Source organism: Erpetoichthys calabaricus, chromosome 6, assembly GCF_900747795.2.
Source record: "Erpetoichthys calabaricus chromosome 6, fErpCal1.3, whole genome shotgun sequence".
NCBI lineage: Eukaryota > Metazoa > Chordata > Cladistia > Polypteriformes > Polypteridae > Erpetoichthys > Erpetoichthys calabaricus.
The window spans coordinates 111,389,057-111,405,200 of NC_041399.2; the positions used below are offsets into that span (position 1 = coordinate 111,389,057).

The 16,144-nt window shown below is 40.8% G+C and overlaps 1 protein-coding gene across 1 annotated transcript in view; it reads right to left on the reverse strand.

The window, feature by feature from the left end:
• Positions 1-16,144, reverse strand: part of LOC114653498 (cytochrome c oxidase subunit 4 isoform 1, mitochondrial-like) — a 64,993-nt gene that overhangs the window by 20,483 nt on the left and 28,366 nt on the right. Inside the window, exon 4 of the mRNA XM_028803856.2 lies at positions 5,578-5,709. Coding sequence (XP_028659689.1) covers positions 5,578-5,709 — 132 coding nt within the window. The remainder of the gene's footprint in view (positions 1-5,577; positions 5,710-16,144) is intronic.

The following is a 16,144-nucleotide window of genomic DNA, read 5'->3' on the forward strand; positions in this document are numbered from 1 at the left end:
GGCAACTGGGTTGTATCAAAAACCAGCAGCCTCTGCGGCCCTCCAGGGCTGACATTGCTCACCCCTGCTTCAGACCATTTGGATACAGGTACGTTTAAGGCCAGGGCACATGAGCCACATGCCCCCACAACGACCTCAAAACCTTGTGTTCCCACTTAAGTCCATTCCCTATCCTGAATTGGGCCCGGGAGATTCTGTTCCCCTTATTTATTGTGAAGACCACTTAATAACTTTGGGAATCAAAACAGTATTTTATTGGAATGTCTTAACTAACTAACGGAACAACATGGGAAGAACATGAATTCCTTTATTATGGTAATTGACTCTTTTTATTGGTGAACATTGAAATTAATTACAATACTCACCAATAATAGTTAACTACCTGTATTGCCAACTGTCCTGCAGTAATAGAATTAAAGTCTTAACATTATATGTGCACTCATTGGCCTAAAAATAAGTGTTTGCTTTGTTTCCTGTTGTGCCTGCTCTCTGGGCATATGTTACAGTACATGGCTGTGTATATTTTCTCCATGAACTCCAGCTTCCTTTTGCTCCATACTTCGACCCCACCAGTTATTTAAGCCATTTGCTTAAATTGCTTAGTCACAGACTACCTTTATTAATTAATTCCCCAGGTATATACATGCCTCCATTTTTTTTTCTTGACACATTTGATTTTATAAGTGTGGCATTGTGCCTCAGTGGTCAGCATACTGCTTGATTTCTAATTGGATCCATGTAAGTGTGAGGTGGACCCTGTGATGAACTGGCATTGCTGCCAAGGCTGGATCCTGCTTTACGCCAGATTTTACAATATCAGGTTACATGTGGGCTGGAGTAAAAGTTGATTTAAGCAACTTTGGAAATGTTATATGATTGTACATGTAATCAGGGTTGCTTCTGGGCATAGGCGGTCTAGGCAAGAGTCTAGTGGTCAGAGCACATTACTGTAACCTGATGTAGTGATTCCTGTCTTTTTTTTTTTGTTTAGAAAAATTTGTCTGGACCAGACCAGAACACCGAGAGATTTTATGTTGTGCATCTCAGCAGCACCTGCACTGTCTGCACTATGCACAGCACAATCTTCTTCTGCTTTCAGCTGCTCCCGTTAGGAGTGGCCACAGCGGATCATCTTCTCCCATATCTTCCTGTCTTCTGCATCTTCCTCCGTTACACCCACCACCTGCATGTCCTCTCTCACCACATCCATAAATCTTTTCTTAGGCCTTCCTCTTTTCCTCTTGCCTGACAGTTCTATCTTTAACATCCTTCTCCCAATATACCCAGCATCTCTCCTCTGCACATGTCCAAACCAACGCAATCTCACCTCTCTTACTTTGTCTCCCAACCGTTCAACTTGAGCTGACCCTCTAATGTACTCATTTCTAATCCTATCCATCCTTGTCACACCCAATGCAAATCTTAACATCTTTAACTCTGCCACCTCCAGCTCTGTCTCCTGCTTTCAGGTCAGTGCCACCGTCTCCAACCCATATAACATAGCTGGTCTCACTACCGTCCCTTTCACTCTTGCTGATATCCGTCTGGCACAAATCACTCCTGACACTCTTCTCCGTCCATTCCACCCTGCCTGCACTCTCTTTTTCACCTCTCTTCCACAATCCCCATTACTCTGTACTGTTGATCCCAAGTATTTAAACTCATCCACCTTCGCCAACTCTACTCCCTGCATCCTCACCATTCCACTGACCTTCCTTTCATTCACACACATGTATTCTGTGTTGTTTCTACTGACCTTCATTCCTCTCCTCTCTAGGGCATATCTCCACCTCTCCAGGGTCTCCTCAACCTGCTCACTATTATCGCTACAGATCACAATGTCATCAGCAAAGATCATAGTCTGCTGCCCAGAAACAGCCCTGGGCAACGCAACATTTTTTTAAACAGTGCACTCAGACTCAAATGTCCAATTATATTGTTTTATATTATCTTTGCATACTAGCGATATTCAGTCTTAACGTCTGATGACCTTACGTAGTCTAACAATAACACGAACAGCAATGATTTTGCCAATAATAATAATCCTCAAACTGTTGTATAGAAGAGACAGACATGGCGAAATAAAATTAAACAATCAAAACGGCAACAGGACTGTAGCTCTTGAGTGAATTGCTAAAAGCTGATTTAACCCAAATTATGAACATCTCCCAAATGGACATACATTAAAACTTGTGTTAAAACCTAGCGAATATTGTCCTCTGTTGCTCATCACCATTTGTGAGATTTGTTCTGGGCACGCTAAAGCAGTTGTACATTTTTTTGGAAAGGTAGATTGCATTATATGTATACACAAGCATATGGTAAATAGGAATTGTGGGTAATGATTTTTATTTAAAGATAATCATTATATTCATTCTATTAAGGCGGAGTGGTGGCTCTGAGGCTAGGGATCTGCACTGGCAATCAGAAGGTTGCTGCTTCGAATCCCGTAAATGCCAATATGGATTCTGCTCTGTTGGGCCCTTGAGCAAGGCCCTTAACCTGCAATCGCTGAGCACTTTGAGTAGTGAGAAAGCGCTATATAAATGCAAAGAATTATTATTAAAATTAAAATTATATTCTCAGTTTCACTGAATGTTGTCATTATACTAAATTTTCAATTTATTTTATTAATTTAAACATGTATATGTTGCGGTAATGTCTTAAAATGTAGAATATCATTATCAAAAGCCACACATTTAGCTGGTGGTTTAAACAGATAACTATAGAAACCAAAGTGTAGTTTTAGCAATAACATAAGTGTTTCTTAATCTTCTTTAGAGAAATATTAAAAGCAACAAATAAAGAGTATTAATACAGGCCAATTCCACTTATTTTCTGAAATTGCACTCCTCAAGAGCGTTTTTTTTTGAGACAGTCTTGTAAACAGACGTTGCTTTAACTTAACATTCTCAAATTGTGAATTCGAGGTCATAAATACTTCGCTGTCCCCAGTCCTGTCTCTAGGTCTGGCAGTGACGATTCCTCTCGAAGCAAAGGGGATGGCAGGGTGCCATTTACAACTTCGCCTAGGGCAGCAAAAATCTTACAACCAGCTCTGCATGTAATAAACTTTATGTTAAATATACACATTTAGTGCTTTCTAAATCTTCTCTTATCACTTTTTCTTGTGGTTTAAGTGCAGATCTTCTATTCTAGTATTGGAGATTCATTCAATTCACTGCCCTCACATTAAGAAATAAAAAAAATACAGTTTGTGTTCTATTGTGTTGTAGGGTCAACCCAAACTCACCATGGTTTTTATTTTATAAATGCAAGTAGCCATTGCTGATCTCTGATCTACACCCTCTTGTTTTGAAATGACTGACTGGATTGAATCTCTAGAGGCATTTAATGGTTTCTGTCTTCCACCTTAGGAGGAAATGTCCTATCAGTGTAATGATGATACTACCAAAGCTGCAGCTCAAGGGATTGCCTCTGAATTACTGGAATGCACTCTACAATCCCCAGTATAATGCAGACAGGCTTCCTAAAACTCTTACTAGAGTTACTGCGGCAAATCACTTTTATGTATGGTAAATATTCTGACAGCATTTCTGAGCTCACTCTCATTAAATGCAATGGTGTCCTTAGGAACATTTCGGTTAGCTGCTTCCTGTAGTAGACAGAGGCGTCCCACTTGCCCAAAATGGAGCTGGCCTACTGCCAGTCTTCCATAATTTCTGGTTAAACCAGTGCCCCCAGAGTGCCATCTGTAATCACAAAGCATGCCGCCTCCTAGTAGCGCCTGTCATCCTGCAGAGGCTTGTAGAGAGGATCTCTGTGCACTGCTGTGGGATTATCTTCTTTTAAAAAGCCACTGAACAAAAACTAGATAAACATTTACTAAAAATTGTAGATATATTTTATTTAGAGTAGCGTAAATCCCTTATTGTGCCTTAAAGGACACCGCTGTAAGTAAAGTGTTGAGAAGGGTGTCACCTGGTCAGAGCTTTCTAAACCTTCAAAACATCTTAATCTTCTTGTCAAAAAGCAGTTGAGTAAACATGTGGTGGATGCTGACCAACCATACAGGCCTAAGTGCTTGTTTCAACATAATGGAGGGTCCTAGTTACCATGGTATGGTTCGAGGCACAGTGATTAGAATTGGTAATTCACAGCTCATACGGCCTACAGTAGGTTCAAATTCAGATTTAACTATCGTCTGGGTGGAGTTTGTAGGTTTGTGAGAGTTTTCTCTTAGTCACCAACCTTATGAAAGTAATGAGTGGCAAGTTCACAGGACACTTTAAATCAGGAGTACTCAAACCTGGTCCTAGGGGTCCGCAGTGGTTGCAGGGTTTTAACCAGAACTCATTTATTTACTACTAAAGCAATGTGTTTCTTGGGTTGTTTTACTTAACTCATTAAGTATGATTCAGAACCCTTAATTGCTTAGTTTAGTTTTAAGCAACTGTAACTTTTTAACCAGCCATCAGATAATAATGAAATGCAAATGACAAAACCAACAGCTCTCCAGCTAACGTGTTTCCATTTAAACCTGAGTATATGCAGCATGTACTATGTGGAGTGGAGTGGCACTGCCCTGGCAATGGGAAGGTTGCCGGTTCGAATCCCGTAAGTGCCAAAAAGGGACTCTGCTCTGTTGGGCCCTTAAGCAAGGCCCTTAACCTGCAATTGCAGAACGCTTTGAGTAGTGAGAAAAGTGCTATATAAATGCAAAGAATTATTAAGAATTATTACTATCTGTGTTAACACAATGTTTTTTAAATAAACGAGAGAGAAGCAAAGGACCAAGAAGCACAAATCTGTTCTGGAACACAAAACATATGGACAATGGTATCTCATCCATAGTTGGATCCACCTGACAGTGTAAGATTAGCCAGTAACTTACTGTTGCTATTTATGAGATAAGCAGCTTCAAAAATGGAGGGACGAATGTAATTAAACAGAACAGTATTAAAAAGGTCAAACCTACATACTATAGAACATGCATTGGAATTAAGGGTAGAGTCCATCCATCCATTTTCCAACCCGCTGAATCTGAACACAGGGTCACGGAGGTCTGCTGGAGACAATCCCAGCCAACACAGGGCAGGAACCAATCCCGGGCAGGGTGCCAACCCACCGCAGGACACACACAAACACATACACACACCAGGGCCAATTTAGAATCGCCAATCCACCTAACCTGCATGTCTTTGGACTGTGGGGGGAAACCCATGCAAACACAGGGAGAACATGCAAACTCCACGCAGGGAGGACCCGGGAAGCGCACCTAGGTCCCCAGGTCTCCCAACTGCGAGGCAGCAGCGCTACCCACTGCGCCACCGTGCTGCCCTAAGGGTAGAGTAAATTCAATAAGTGAATGGAAAGCAAAACAAAAAGCTACTTTCATGTGTACAGCAGCAGAGTAAGAGGAAGGCCACTGTCACAAATAAAAAGGTGCAGTATGTCTTGTATGTCCCGGCAGTCTATAGCCATGTTCACATGTTTATACACTGTTGCTGTTGTTGATATGTGACAAAAGGATGCAACTGTGTTATCAAGGTGTGACAAAGGCAATGAAACTACAGAAACAAACTCAGTTTTTGGGAAAGCATACACTGAAATTACCATAGGCAAGGCCCCACCAATAAAACAATCCAGTAAGCCCAACGAACCAGAGGACCACTCCCAGCACAGTTTTCCATTCATTGGATCTCTGTCTCATCTCTGCATAGGTTTTCTGGAAGTTCAGCCGATACACTATAAGCAGAAAATACAAAGAAAAAAAAAAGATATTCATTATTCATCTTTACTCATTCAGATTTGGGATGTTCAATCTCTCAGTTCTTTTCTCTTTTATCTCCTTCCAGATTGAAGAACTACCCAGTTTGTCAAAAGAAATCATCTCATCTTTAAAAGACAAGGCTCCACTTATTATCTCTGGCTTCACCAAGATCAGTTGGATATTCCATTATAGTGCATTCCATGTACTCAAAATTCATGTACACATTGTGCCCTCAGTTACTGTCTTGAAGGTTCTGCAATATTGTCCTCTTAATATGACTTTGCCATTTCTTCATTATTACTCCACACTCTTTGAATCCCTTTCCCAGTATGTCAGATCTCTGAGAGTGACTTAAAAAACTTCAGTGATGACAAAGATATGAGTGAACACAAAGGGAGAAGAAGTGATCTGGATGTAGAAAAAGTGCTACAAAAACTGACAGGGATGTACAGATAGATGTCAATGGGATGGTAACAGCAAAGTTAGGCAGCGTAACTTGTGCCTACAACATACAAAGCAATGTCCACTTATAAATGCCTGTACTAAGACCGACGACACTGAATTGGCCTCATATGGGTGAGAGTGGCTGTGTGCATGAATGAGTGTGCCCTTCCACCACATCCAGAGTTGGTTCCTGATTTTTTGGCCTAATGCAGCCAGATAATGATGCAGTAAAAATGCTCCTTAACTCCTTTGCATCAAATTTTAAATCCTAAGAAGCATTACAAGTTGCAGAATTAAAAATCGTATACCAATTCTGAAATTTAAAAAATGCAGCCAAACAGCCTTTGATTAAAGATGCAGTCTAAAATTAACATGACAGTGTGAATAATCTCTTTAAGCCACTAAAAGCCATCTTCACACATTTCCACAATCCTATTAATACAATTAAAATATTTATCATAAAATTCCTTTATTTCAATGCAGATTTTTAATGACTTTTTGGATTCTGGAATGTTTCAAACCTGGATAATGCAGTCCGGAGTATACCCCATGGGTAGTCTGCTGGTTTGCCACAGGTAGGCTTAAGAAAATTTGCACAGCTCTGGCTGGCAGGTAAAGAAATGCCGTTACTCCATATGCAGTGATAGGTTTGGGGAAAAATATACTGCTGGTGGTGTAAAAAGATTACACATTTTAAATAAATTTGTTTTCCAGTATCCAGAAGTGATGTAAGAAAGATACCCAAACACTTCATCCTTTTAGATATAATATAGTTTGCTTTAATTTTCACTATAACAAAATTAGCAGTCTATCAAAATGCATGCGGGGTTGTCAGCAATCCTTATAGACTGCAGATATTCTCATTCTTTGAGGTTGTTGAGTTTAAGTGTAAAAGATTAGAACTGAAGGCCTACTTTTTGCCGTTTACATTACATTTGCTAGGTGAATTTCAAAAAAGTTATGTTTTCAAAAGTAATTTAAATTACAGTGTGCCAGGCCTCACTAGATCACTTCATCTGATTGTACCAGAACAGTTCAATTACCTGAGAATTATTATTAAAATTCAACAAATTAACTTTTTAATTATGACAATAAAGAAGGATAGATTAAAACAAAAGTTTGATGATTTCATGTAAAATATTAAACAAGATGTTAATAGATGTTCCTCCACTTTAGATGGGAGAATTGAAATTGTCAAAATTAACATCTTTCCAAAGCCTCTATCTTTTTCAGAGCATCTCTGTGTATATTAACAAATATATTCCTTATATACCAAAAAGATTAGCAAAATCGTGCAATGTTTTCAACTGATGTTTTCTTGGAACACTCATATTTCTTCAGATCTGTACATCATATAATATACATCTTTATATCATTTTCTTTGTCTTCATTAGGAGAATACAACAATGATACTGTCATGTCAACACAACCAATTTAACATGCATATGTCAAACAAAATACCTTATATACATCTGCTCTCCTAAGAACAGTAGTAGCTGAGTTGTGTGTTAGCAGATGACAAATAAAGCACATGCTTACAAATTGTAAAACTGCATAAAATCAGATACCAACCAAATCATGCAGGAAAAGTCATATTCCTTCTGCGTATTAAGTTATATACTGGGGATGCTTCAGCAAGTAGATTGCCATTCATCTTAAACAGACAACAATTTCCAATAGTTTTAGCATTTGCTATAACTATAAATAAATCTCCCAGACAGAATTTTGAATGTGTTGGAATATCCCCAATGGAGCCATATCCCTGACTCACCAGGTCACATGTTTTAAGAATGTTCTACATTCAAACTATTTTGTGCAAAAATTTCTGTAAATCATTCAGAAAGTCTTGAATCTAAAATTACTCGTAATGTTTTAACAGCAATATTAGTTGTCTATGAAAAATCTAATTTGATATCTAATGTCACACCATTTACATGAAGATTGATTCTGCTCAAGGGAAGAATCATAATCCACCTTCTGGATAAAATGATGAATACTAACTAATTGAAAAAAATCCAAATGTTTATGTGGATCATAACAGAATGTTTTCATATCGTACTATGCCATTTCTTTTACAGTATTTCATTAATGTAATTCTAAAATAAACACAACAGGCCTGAGCTGGACCTTTTTATTTTATTTGCAGTGTTAATCTATACAAAAATGACACCTTTTATTGGCTAACTAAAAAAGATTACAATATGCAAGCTTTCGAGGCAACTAAGGCCCCTTCTTCAGGCAAGCTGTAATCATTGCTCCACTGTGCTGCCACACAATGAGAATAATAACTAAAAAAACAACAAAAAGAAAAATCATTTATAAAAAAAATAAATAAAACAGAATAAACAAACAGAGGAAAAAGCAACTAAATTCTGAGAAGAAGCACCGGCAAAACTGTAACACAATTGTTTCAAAGAACAAACTAAGACCACACCAGAAAGAAACCAGAACCACGAAAAATGAAAGGAAATCTTAAGTGGGACTAAGGGGTTAAGAGAAAAACAAGTAGAAGAGACAAACAAGACAACAGTAAACCTTGAAAAAACATAAAAAAGTTGAAGGCACCTAGCAATTTTGAAAAAAAGATCAGAAATAAAGCTGAAAGATTCTCTTTTATGGTTCTGATCTTTTAAAAAGTTACTGCGACATCAACAGCATGAAAATATCAGCAGCAAAAAGAGAGCAACAAAACTAAATCAAAACTAGTTAATAAATAAAGTGAATAACTTCGGTTGACAGGTATGCATTTAACAACAGGAAAGAAACCTAAATATATAACAAAATGAAGGAAAATGCCTGCAACTGAGCCCTTAAAATCACACGATCTTGCAGGTCAACAAGCTACCATAAGGCACACACGTTGGATTTTGCACAACACACCAGAACTCTTAAAATCCACCAAAGGAAAATGACATCCTGGATGATTCTAACACCATCAGGATAGACAAGCTTCATGAAACGATGAGTCTAACTCAACATAAGTGACACTAGGAAGTTTCATAGTATGAAAAATAACAAAAAAGTATGGCCTGTAGACCTGCTTTGGATTACATCGTGAATGTACTCATCCGCATGTTGAGACTGAAACACAGGTAGGAGTCATTTATTTAGATGGCTTTTCTCCACTCAGCTGACCATTACTTGGGTTCTTTACACCACTTTACTTTTTGACAGATGATTCTTAGTGAAACTGCCTCTTCCTGTCTGATTCAGAATTGTTTGTCTTTTTATCCTTGCATCTTGGATAAGGGCTAAGGACTTTTGTCTTTTAGACTGCTTTTACACTACCAAGTTTTGATGCCCAAATTGGAATGGGTGAAAAAAAATCCAATGTCTGTGATGTTCAAATTACGCAGTCTGAATGTGGCCACAGCGTCTGCATGCACCGTCACCACAAGTGGAATGTATACTTTTCACATACTGTATGTTGTGATGTAGAGATGCAGGTAAACATACAGTAGATCCCTGCATGTTTTTGTCCTGCTGATGATCTTCACTTTGCTGCATCTAAGAGGCAGAGCTTGTTTTCTAAATATGGTTAGTCAGTGCAGTGCAGCAATTTATTACACCACGGATCGTTCACTTCATCTGCCATGATGCACAAATTAAGCCACATCCTTGAACAAAAAATACATCCATCCATCCATCCATCCATCCATCCATCCATCCATTCCTCCATCCATCCATCCTCTTCCGCTTATCCGAGATTGGGTCGTGGGCAGAGCAGAGATGCCCAGACTTCCCTCTCCCCGGCCACTTCTTCTAGCTCTTCCGGGAGAATCCCGAGGCGTTCCCAGGCCAGCCGGGAGACATAGTCCCTCCAGCGTGTCCTGGGTCTTCCCCGGGGCCTCCTCCCGGTTAGACGTGCCCGGAACACCTCACCAGGGAGGTGTCCTGGAGGCATCCTGATCAGATGCCTGAGCCACCTCATCTGACTCCTCTCGATGCCGAGGAGCAGCGGCTCTACTCTGAGCCCCTCCCGGATGACTGAGCTTCTCACCCTATCTTTAAGGGAAAGCCCAGACACCCTACGGAGGAAACTCATTTCAGCCGCTTGTATTCGCAGTCTCGTTCTTTCGGTCACTACCCATAGCTCATGACCATAGGTGAGGATAGGAACATAGATCGACTGGTAAATTGAGAGCTTTGCCTTGCGGCTCAGCTCCTTTTTCACCATGCAGAGCCCGCATCACTGTGGATGCCGCACCGATCCGCCTGTCGATCTCACGCTCTATTCTTCCCCGACTCGTGAACAAGATCCCAAGATACTTGAACTCCTCCACTTGGGGCAGGATCTCGCTCCCAACCCTAAGAGGGCATTCCACCCTTTTTCGGCTGAAGACCATGGTCTCGGATTTGGAGGTGCTGATTCCCATCCCAGCCGCTTCACACTCAGCTGTGAACCAATCCAGAGAGAGCTGAAGATCATGGCCTGATGAAGCAAACAGGGCAACTGCAAAAAAGCAGTGACCCAATCCTGAGTCCACCAAACCGGACCCCCTCAACGCCCTGGCTGCGCCTAGAAATTCTGTCCATAAAAGTTATGAACAGAATCGGTGACAAAGGGCAGTCCTGGCGGAGTCTAACTCTCACTGGAAATGGGTTCGACTTACTGCCGGCAATGCGAACCAAGCTCTGACACCGATCGTACAGGGACCGAACAGCCCTTATCAGGGGTCTGGTACCCCATACTCTCAGAGTACCCCCCCACAGGATTCCCCGAGGGACACGGTCAAACACCTTTTCCAAGTCCACAAAACACATGTAGACTGGTTGGGCAAACTCCCATGCACCCTCCAAGACCCTGCTAAGGGTGTAGAGTTGGTCCACTGTTCCACGACCAGGATGAAAACCACACTGTTCCTCCTGAATCCGAGGTTCGACTATCCAATGGACCCTCCTCTCCAGGACCCCCGAATAGACTTTTCCAGGGAGGCTGAGGAGTGAGATCCCTCTGTAGTTGGAACACACCCTCCGGTCACCCTTCTTAAAGAGGGGGACCACTACCCCAGTCTGCCAATCCGGAGGCACTGTCCCTGATGTCCATGCGATGTTGCAGATGCGTGTCAACCAGGACAGTCCTACAACATCCAGAGCCTTGAGGAACTCCGGGCGTATCTCATCCACCCCCGGGGCCCTGCCACCAAGGAGTTTTTTGACCACCTCGGTAACCTCAGTCCCAGAGATGGGGAAGCCCGCCTCCGAGTCCCCAGGCTCTGCTTCCTCATTGGAAGGCATGTTAGTGGGATTGAGGAGGTCTTCGAAGTACTCCCCCCACCGACCCACAATGTCCCGAGTCGAGGTCAGCAGTGCACCATCCCCACTATATACAGTGTTGACACTGCACTGCTTCCCCCTCCTGAGATGCTGGATGGTGGTCCAGAATCTCCTCGAAGCTGTCCGAAAGTCGTCCTCCATGGCCTCCCCAAACTCCTCCCACGCCTGAGTTTTTGCCTCAGCAACCACCAAAGCCGCATTCCATTCGGCCTGCCGGTACCTATCAGCTGCCTCCAGAGTCCTACAGGACAAAAAATACAATATGTCTAAACTCAAATCAGAAATGGGTAATTGAAAATGAATTGGAATTCAATAATTAATACAAATCAGCCTGTCATGGATCTTATAAAAATTGGTTACTATGGTGGTTTGAGACATTTTCACCAAAATCCAATGAGTTTCACATATTTGGAAGCAATCATAATCAGCATGATAATGTAAATGTGGACATTTGCCTCTAGCAGATGAATCTTCTCTTTCCCACTTCTGCACCAGCATCACCTTATCGATGGGGCTACATGAAACAGTTGAACAGTCTTTGTCACACAGCGACTGCTGCACATGTCATCCCTCTCTCAAAGTCCTCTGAGGTCGCTTGTTTGGTGGCCAGTACAGTGAGCAGCTGGGCCTATCCTGCATTTTCATACATGACCTTATGCATGTAAATTGCTTAATTATCTCAAAAGCCAGAAATGCATTGAAGCAGCTGTGTCCGATCTTATTTCTGTTCCTCATTTACTCAATGCTCCTATTATTCTCCCTGTGTCAATTATTAGCATATGTGAAAATTCAGTCTCTGTTCAAAATCCACAATTATGAAATGTTGGTAAATGTATTGGGCAAGTAAATATTTTAATTTTAGTCAGTGTCATTAGTACAAGTGAATAATATCTATTTATCCATACATTTATGTTTAAAATCACTTGAGCCATGAGGGCCAGAGCCAAACATGGCAGCTCTGGATGAAGCAGCAGTTCACTACATTTACAACCTCATCTACACCCCTACATAGAGCCAATTATAGGTCACCAGTGTCTCAAAGTTGGCTTACACAAGCTTAAAAGTGTCTAATTTTATTTCCTTGATTTGGGAAGTATCTGAGCAGTCATAGTCATCTGTATTATCACATATTCAGAATTTGGAAGCACTGTGACAATCAGAGCATTTAAATATTAAGCTATGAGAGTGGCCACCATTCAAAACATTCATTGAGGTGTGGCAGGTGAGTGGCGAACATTCTCAAAGACACTTAATCCAATCCAAGGTGGCAGGAGTATGAGTCTATTGTGGTCATATTGGGTGTAAGACAGGGTGTCCATCATCACAAGGCCCATTAGCACACTTGCACTTACATGGGATGAGTATGTTGTTGCCAGTTAACCTAATTTGTACATATCTGGGGTTGTGGAAGGAAAATGAGAGGACTTGGAGAAAACAAAAACATGCACACATGGAGTGAATGTTCAGTCTCAGATGAACAACAAATTGGATTGGATTGTCATGAGGCCACATCTAAGCACAGTATGCCTTCCATGGGGTGAGTGCATACAAAAAAGAAAGTGCTATTTGCATATAAGATCTCCTGAGCCTGTGGCAGATATTTTCCATAAAAAGCTAGTTATGATTTCCTTGCATTCTCTGCAGTTCACTTGGGCAATCAGCTGGGCAACATCATTTATAAGTTGATGTCATTTTTTAGTAGCTGCATTCATTTGCCGATATGCGAAAAAGTGGGACAGCCTGATGAACTCCTGAACTTCCTACTGCAGCTGGATGTGGGGGCAGTGGAGAGTGGGAGGGCATGCCTGAGTGCACATCAGGAATGCAAAATAGCACATCACTGCCGCCATCTACTGGATGACAAAGGTAAGACATTAGTAAATAAAGTGGAGAGTCAGTGACTGTGTTAGGAAAACCAATAAATCCTAAATAGAGGGCCCCCATACAAATTCCATTCAGAGGACAACAAAATTGCAGTCTTCTGCAGTCTATCACTAAGTTCAAAATATTTCAGAATCAGTTTAAACATATTTCGTAGAAATACGATGATTTTAAATGTACCCACCATACTGGTCATCCATTCTTACCACAAATTGCCTCCCTATTATGTAAAGTTTTATATCTTAATTGATCTTAGCACATTCAATGGATCTTCTTGGATCTGAAAACTTCATTATTCAATAATATGTTTTCATACCGTCACTTAATTTTACACCTCAGAAATAATAAAGGTCCCCCCCATACACACAGGCACTTCTGTAATGAGCATAAAAACTAAAAAAAATCACAGCTGGGTTAATGTGTTATATATGAGTAACTCACATACTAGAAAGAAACACCATCATGAGAAAAACTCCCGCAAACTCCTTGCACCATTGTGATCTCAGCTTAGTCCACTGACTTGTGCCTCACCTTCAAATCTGATTAAACCTCAGTAGTCAAAGGAGTTTCTTTTAGCAAATAACAAAAATGACCAGAGAAGGTCCCCTCTTATTTTATTACCTGCAAAGTCTCTGTTTTGCCCTAGTCAGTCTGGGCTGTGGGCATTTGATGTCCTATAGAAATCTGACTCGACCGACCGACATGACCGACCGATAGATAGATATTCACAGTGAGGCATTACACAGACATATAACTATTGGTATAAAAGAGCCCCATTTCTTCATGCACTTCTGCTGAATAATTCATTGGCTTAAAGTACTCATTGTTAGTGTGTCAGAGAGAGGATGTGTAGCATTGTTCATAATAGCACTCAGTTTTGTTTTAATTCTCTCCTTCACTATGACCTGCAGGGGGTCCAAAATGCGCCCTATAACTGACCTTGCCCTTTTAATTAGCTTGCTAATTCGATGGTCCTCTCTTGAAGTGATGTTACCAGCCCAGCATGCTACAGTGTAGAACATCACACTGGCCATCACAGAGTTATAGAAGATGTGAAGGATGTCATTACCCGCAATACAAGGAATGCAGTCTCCTAAGGTTAAAAAGCACTGCTCTGCACTCTGTCTTATGAGACCAGTCCAACACTGTCATTGATATAGACCCCCAAGTACTTGTAGGAATGCACCCCTCTACATGCACCTCCTGAATAGTGACTTGCACATAGATTATCTTTATGTGGTGAAGTTCAATAATCAGTTCCTTAGTTCTTCTTCTGTTAAATTCTTTCTGAATCAAGAAACAAAGTTCTCCACCTGACTCCTATACTCTGCCTCATTCCCTTTATCAATACACCCCATAAGTGCAGAACCATCAGAGAATTCCTGCAAATGACATGACCTGGTGTTATGTTTATAGTTGGAGGCATACAGAGTGAAGAGCAGACAGGACTATTCCTTGTGGTGCTCCAGTGTTGCTCACATCCGTATCAGAAACACAGTTCTTGAGTCTCACAAATTGCAGTCTGTCTGACAGACCATTATCCATTGGCTCCATTGGTATCATTCGTTGGCACCATTGGCTCATCTACCTGCATACTCTGAGTTTTACCATTTAACAGGAGTAGCTGGATGGTATTAAAAGAAATGGAGAAATCAAAAACATAATCCTCACAGTACTGTCCAGGTGAGATTAAGCCTTGTGGAGGAGACAGAAAATTCTCCTCTCCAGTCTTTGGCCAACAGACAAAAGTATTAAAAAAGTTTAAAAAGTACAAAATGCAGTGCCTTTGTTAAACATGTTACTACTGTTGTTGTTTCATTATTTGGTGTTGTTATTATTTATTTATTTATTGCTACCTATTCTAAATTATTATTCATCCACTTACCTGTTGTGTTATTTATTATAGTTCTTTCCTGTTTTGCACTTGCTCTGCATTCATATATATGTTGCAGTCCTGGAGAATGTTTTTTCATGCCACTGTATGCTTCAATAGTGTGTAATACCAAAACATTAATGGTATAATAATAAAGCCACTTGACTTCACTTGATTTGACTTGAAACTACAGTCGGTCCATGTGGTCTGCCACAGGAGAACTTGCATAGTCCAGAACCTCTCAAAGGTCTTCATGATTTGAGACATGAGTGGTTTGTGATCATTAGGCACCTGCCTTCTTTGAAACGAGAATAATGCAGGATGTTTTCCACAGCAGCAGCAGCAGCATTTTCTGGTGCTTTAGGGAAAGACTGAACAGATGACAGAGGAAACCACAAAGTTGGTCAGCACAGGCCTTAAGAACTCAAGAACTGACTCCATCTAGTCCAGCAACTGTCCTGTGTGTGGCATCCCGAATTGTCTCCTCATTTACTATTCAGTTATGGACAGCCACACTGATGGCCAGAGGTGGACTTGTGACTGGCCTTTCCAGTTGAAGTGGAAGGAATTGTTGATGTATTAGGGATTCTGTAGAGGGATTGGTTATTGAAAGAAGGTGGCAGTGAGAAGGAAAAATGTAATAAATTGGTTCAGACGTTAGCTTTGTCCACATCCCCTTCTAAGCCCTGGATTACTTGAGTCCAGTAATTATTCCCAGTCTATTCCAGACCTTTTTCATGTTATTCTGAGTGTGTTTTTTTCTATTTTAGCTTTGTAATTTTCCTTTCCTTTACTACACTTGCTTTCAAAGCCTCTTTGCCCCAGATTTAAATGCTTCCTTTTTCTCATTCAGAAGACCTTTTAGCTCCTTAGTAATCCAGAGTTTGTTGTTCAGAAAGCAACACATTGTCATCGAGGGTACCACAGTGTCAGCA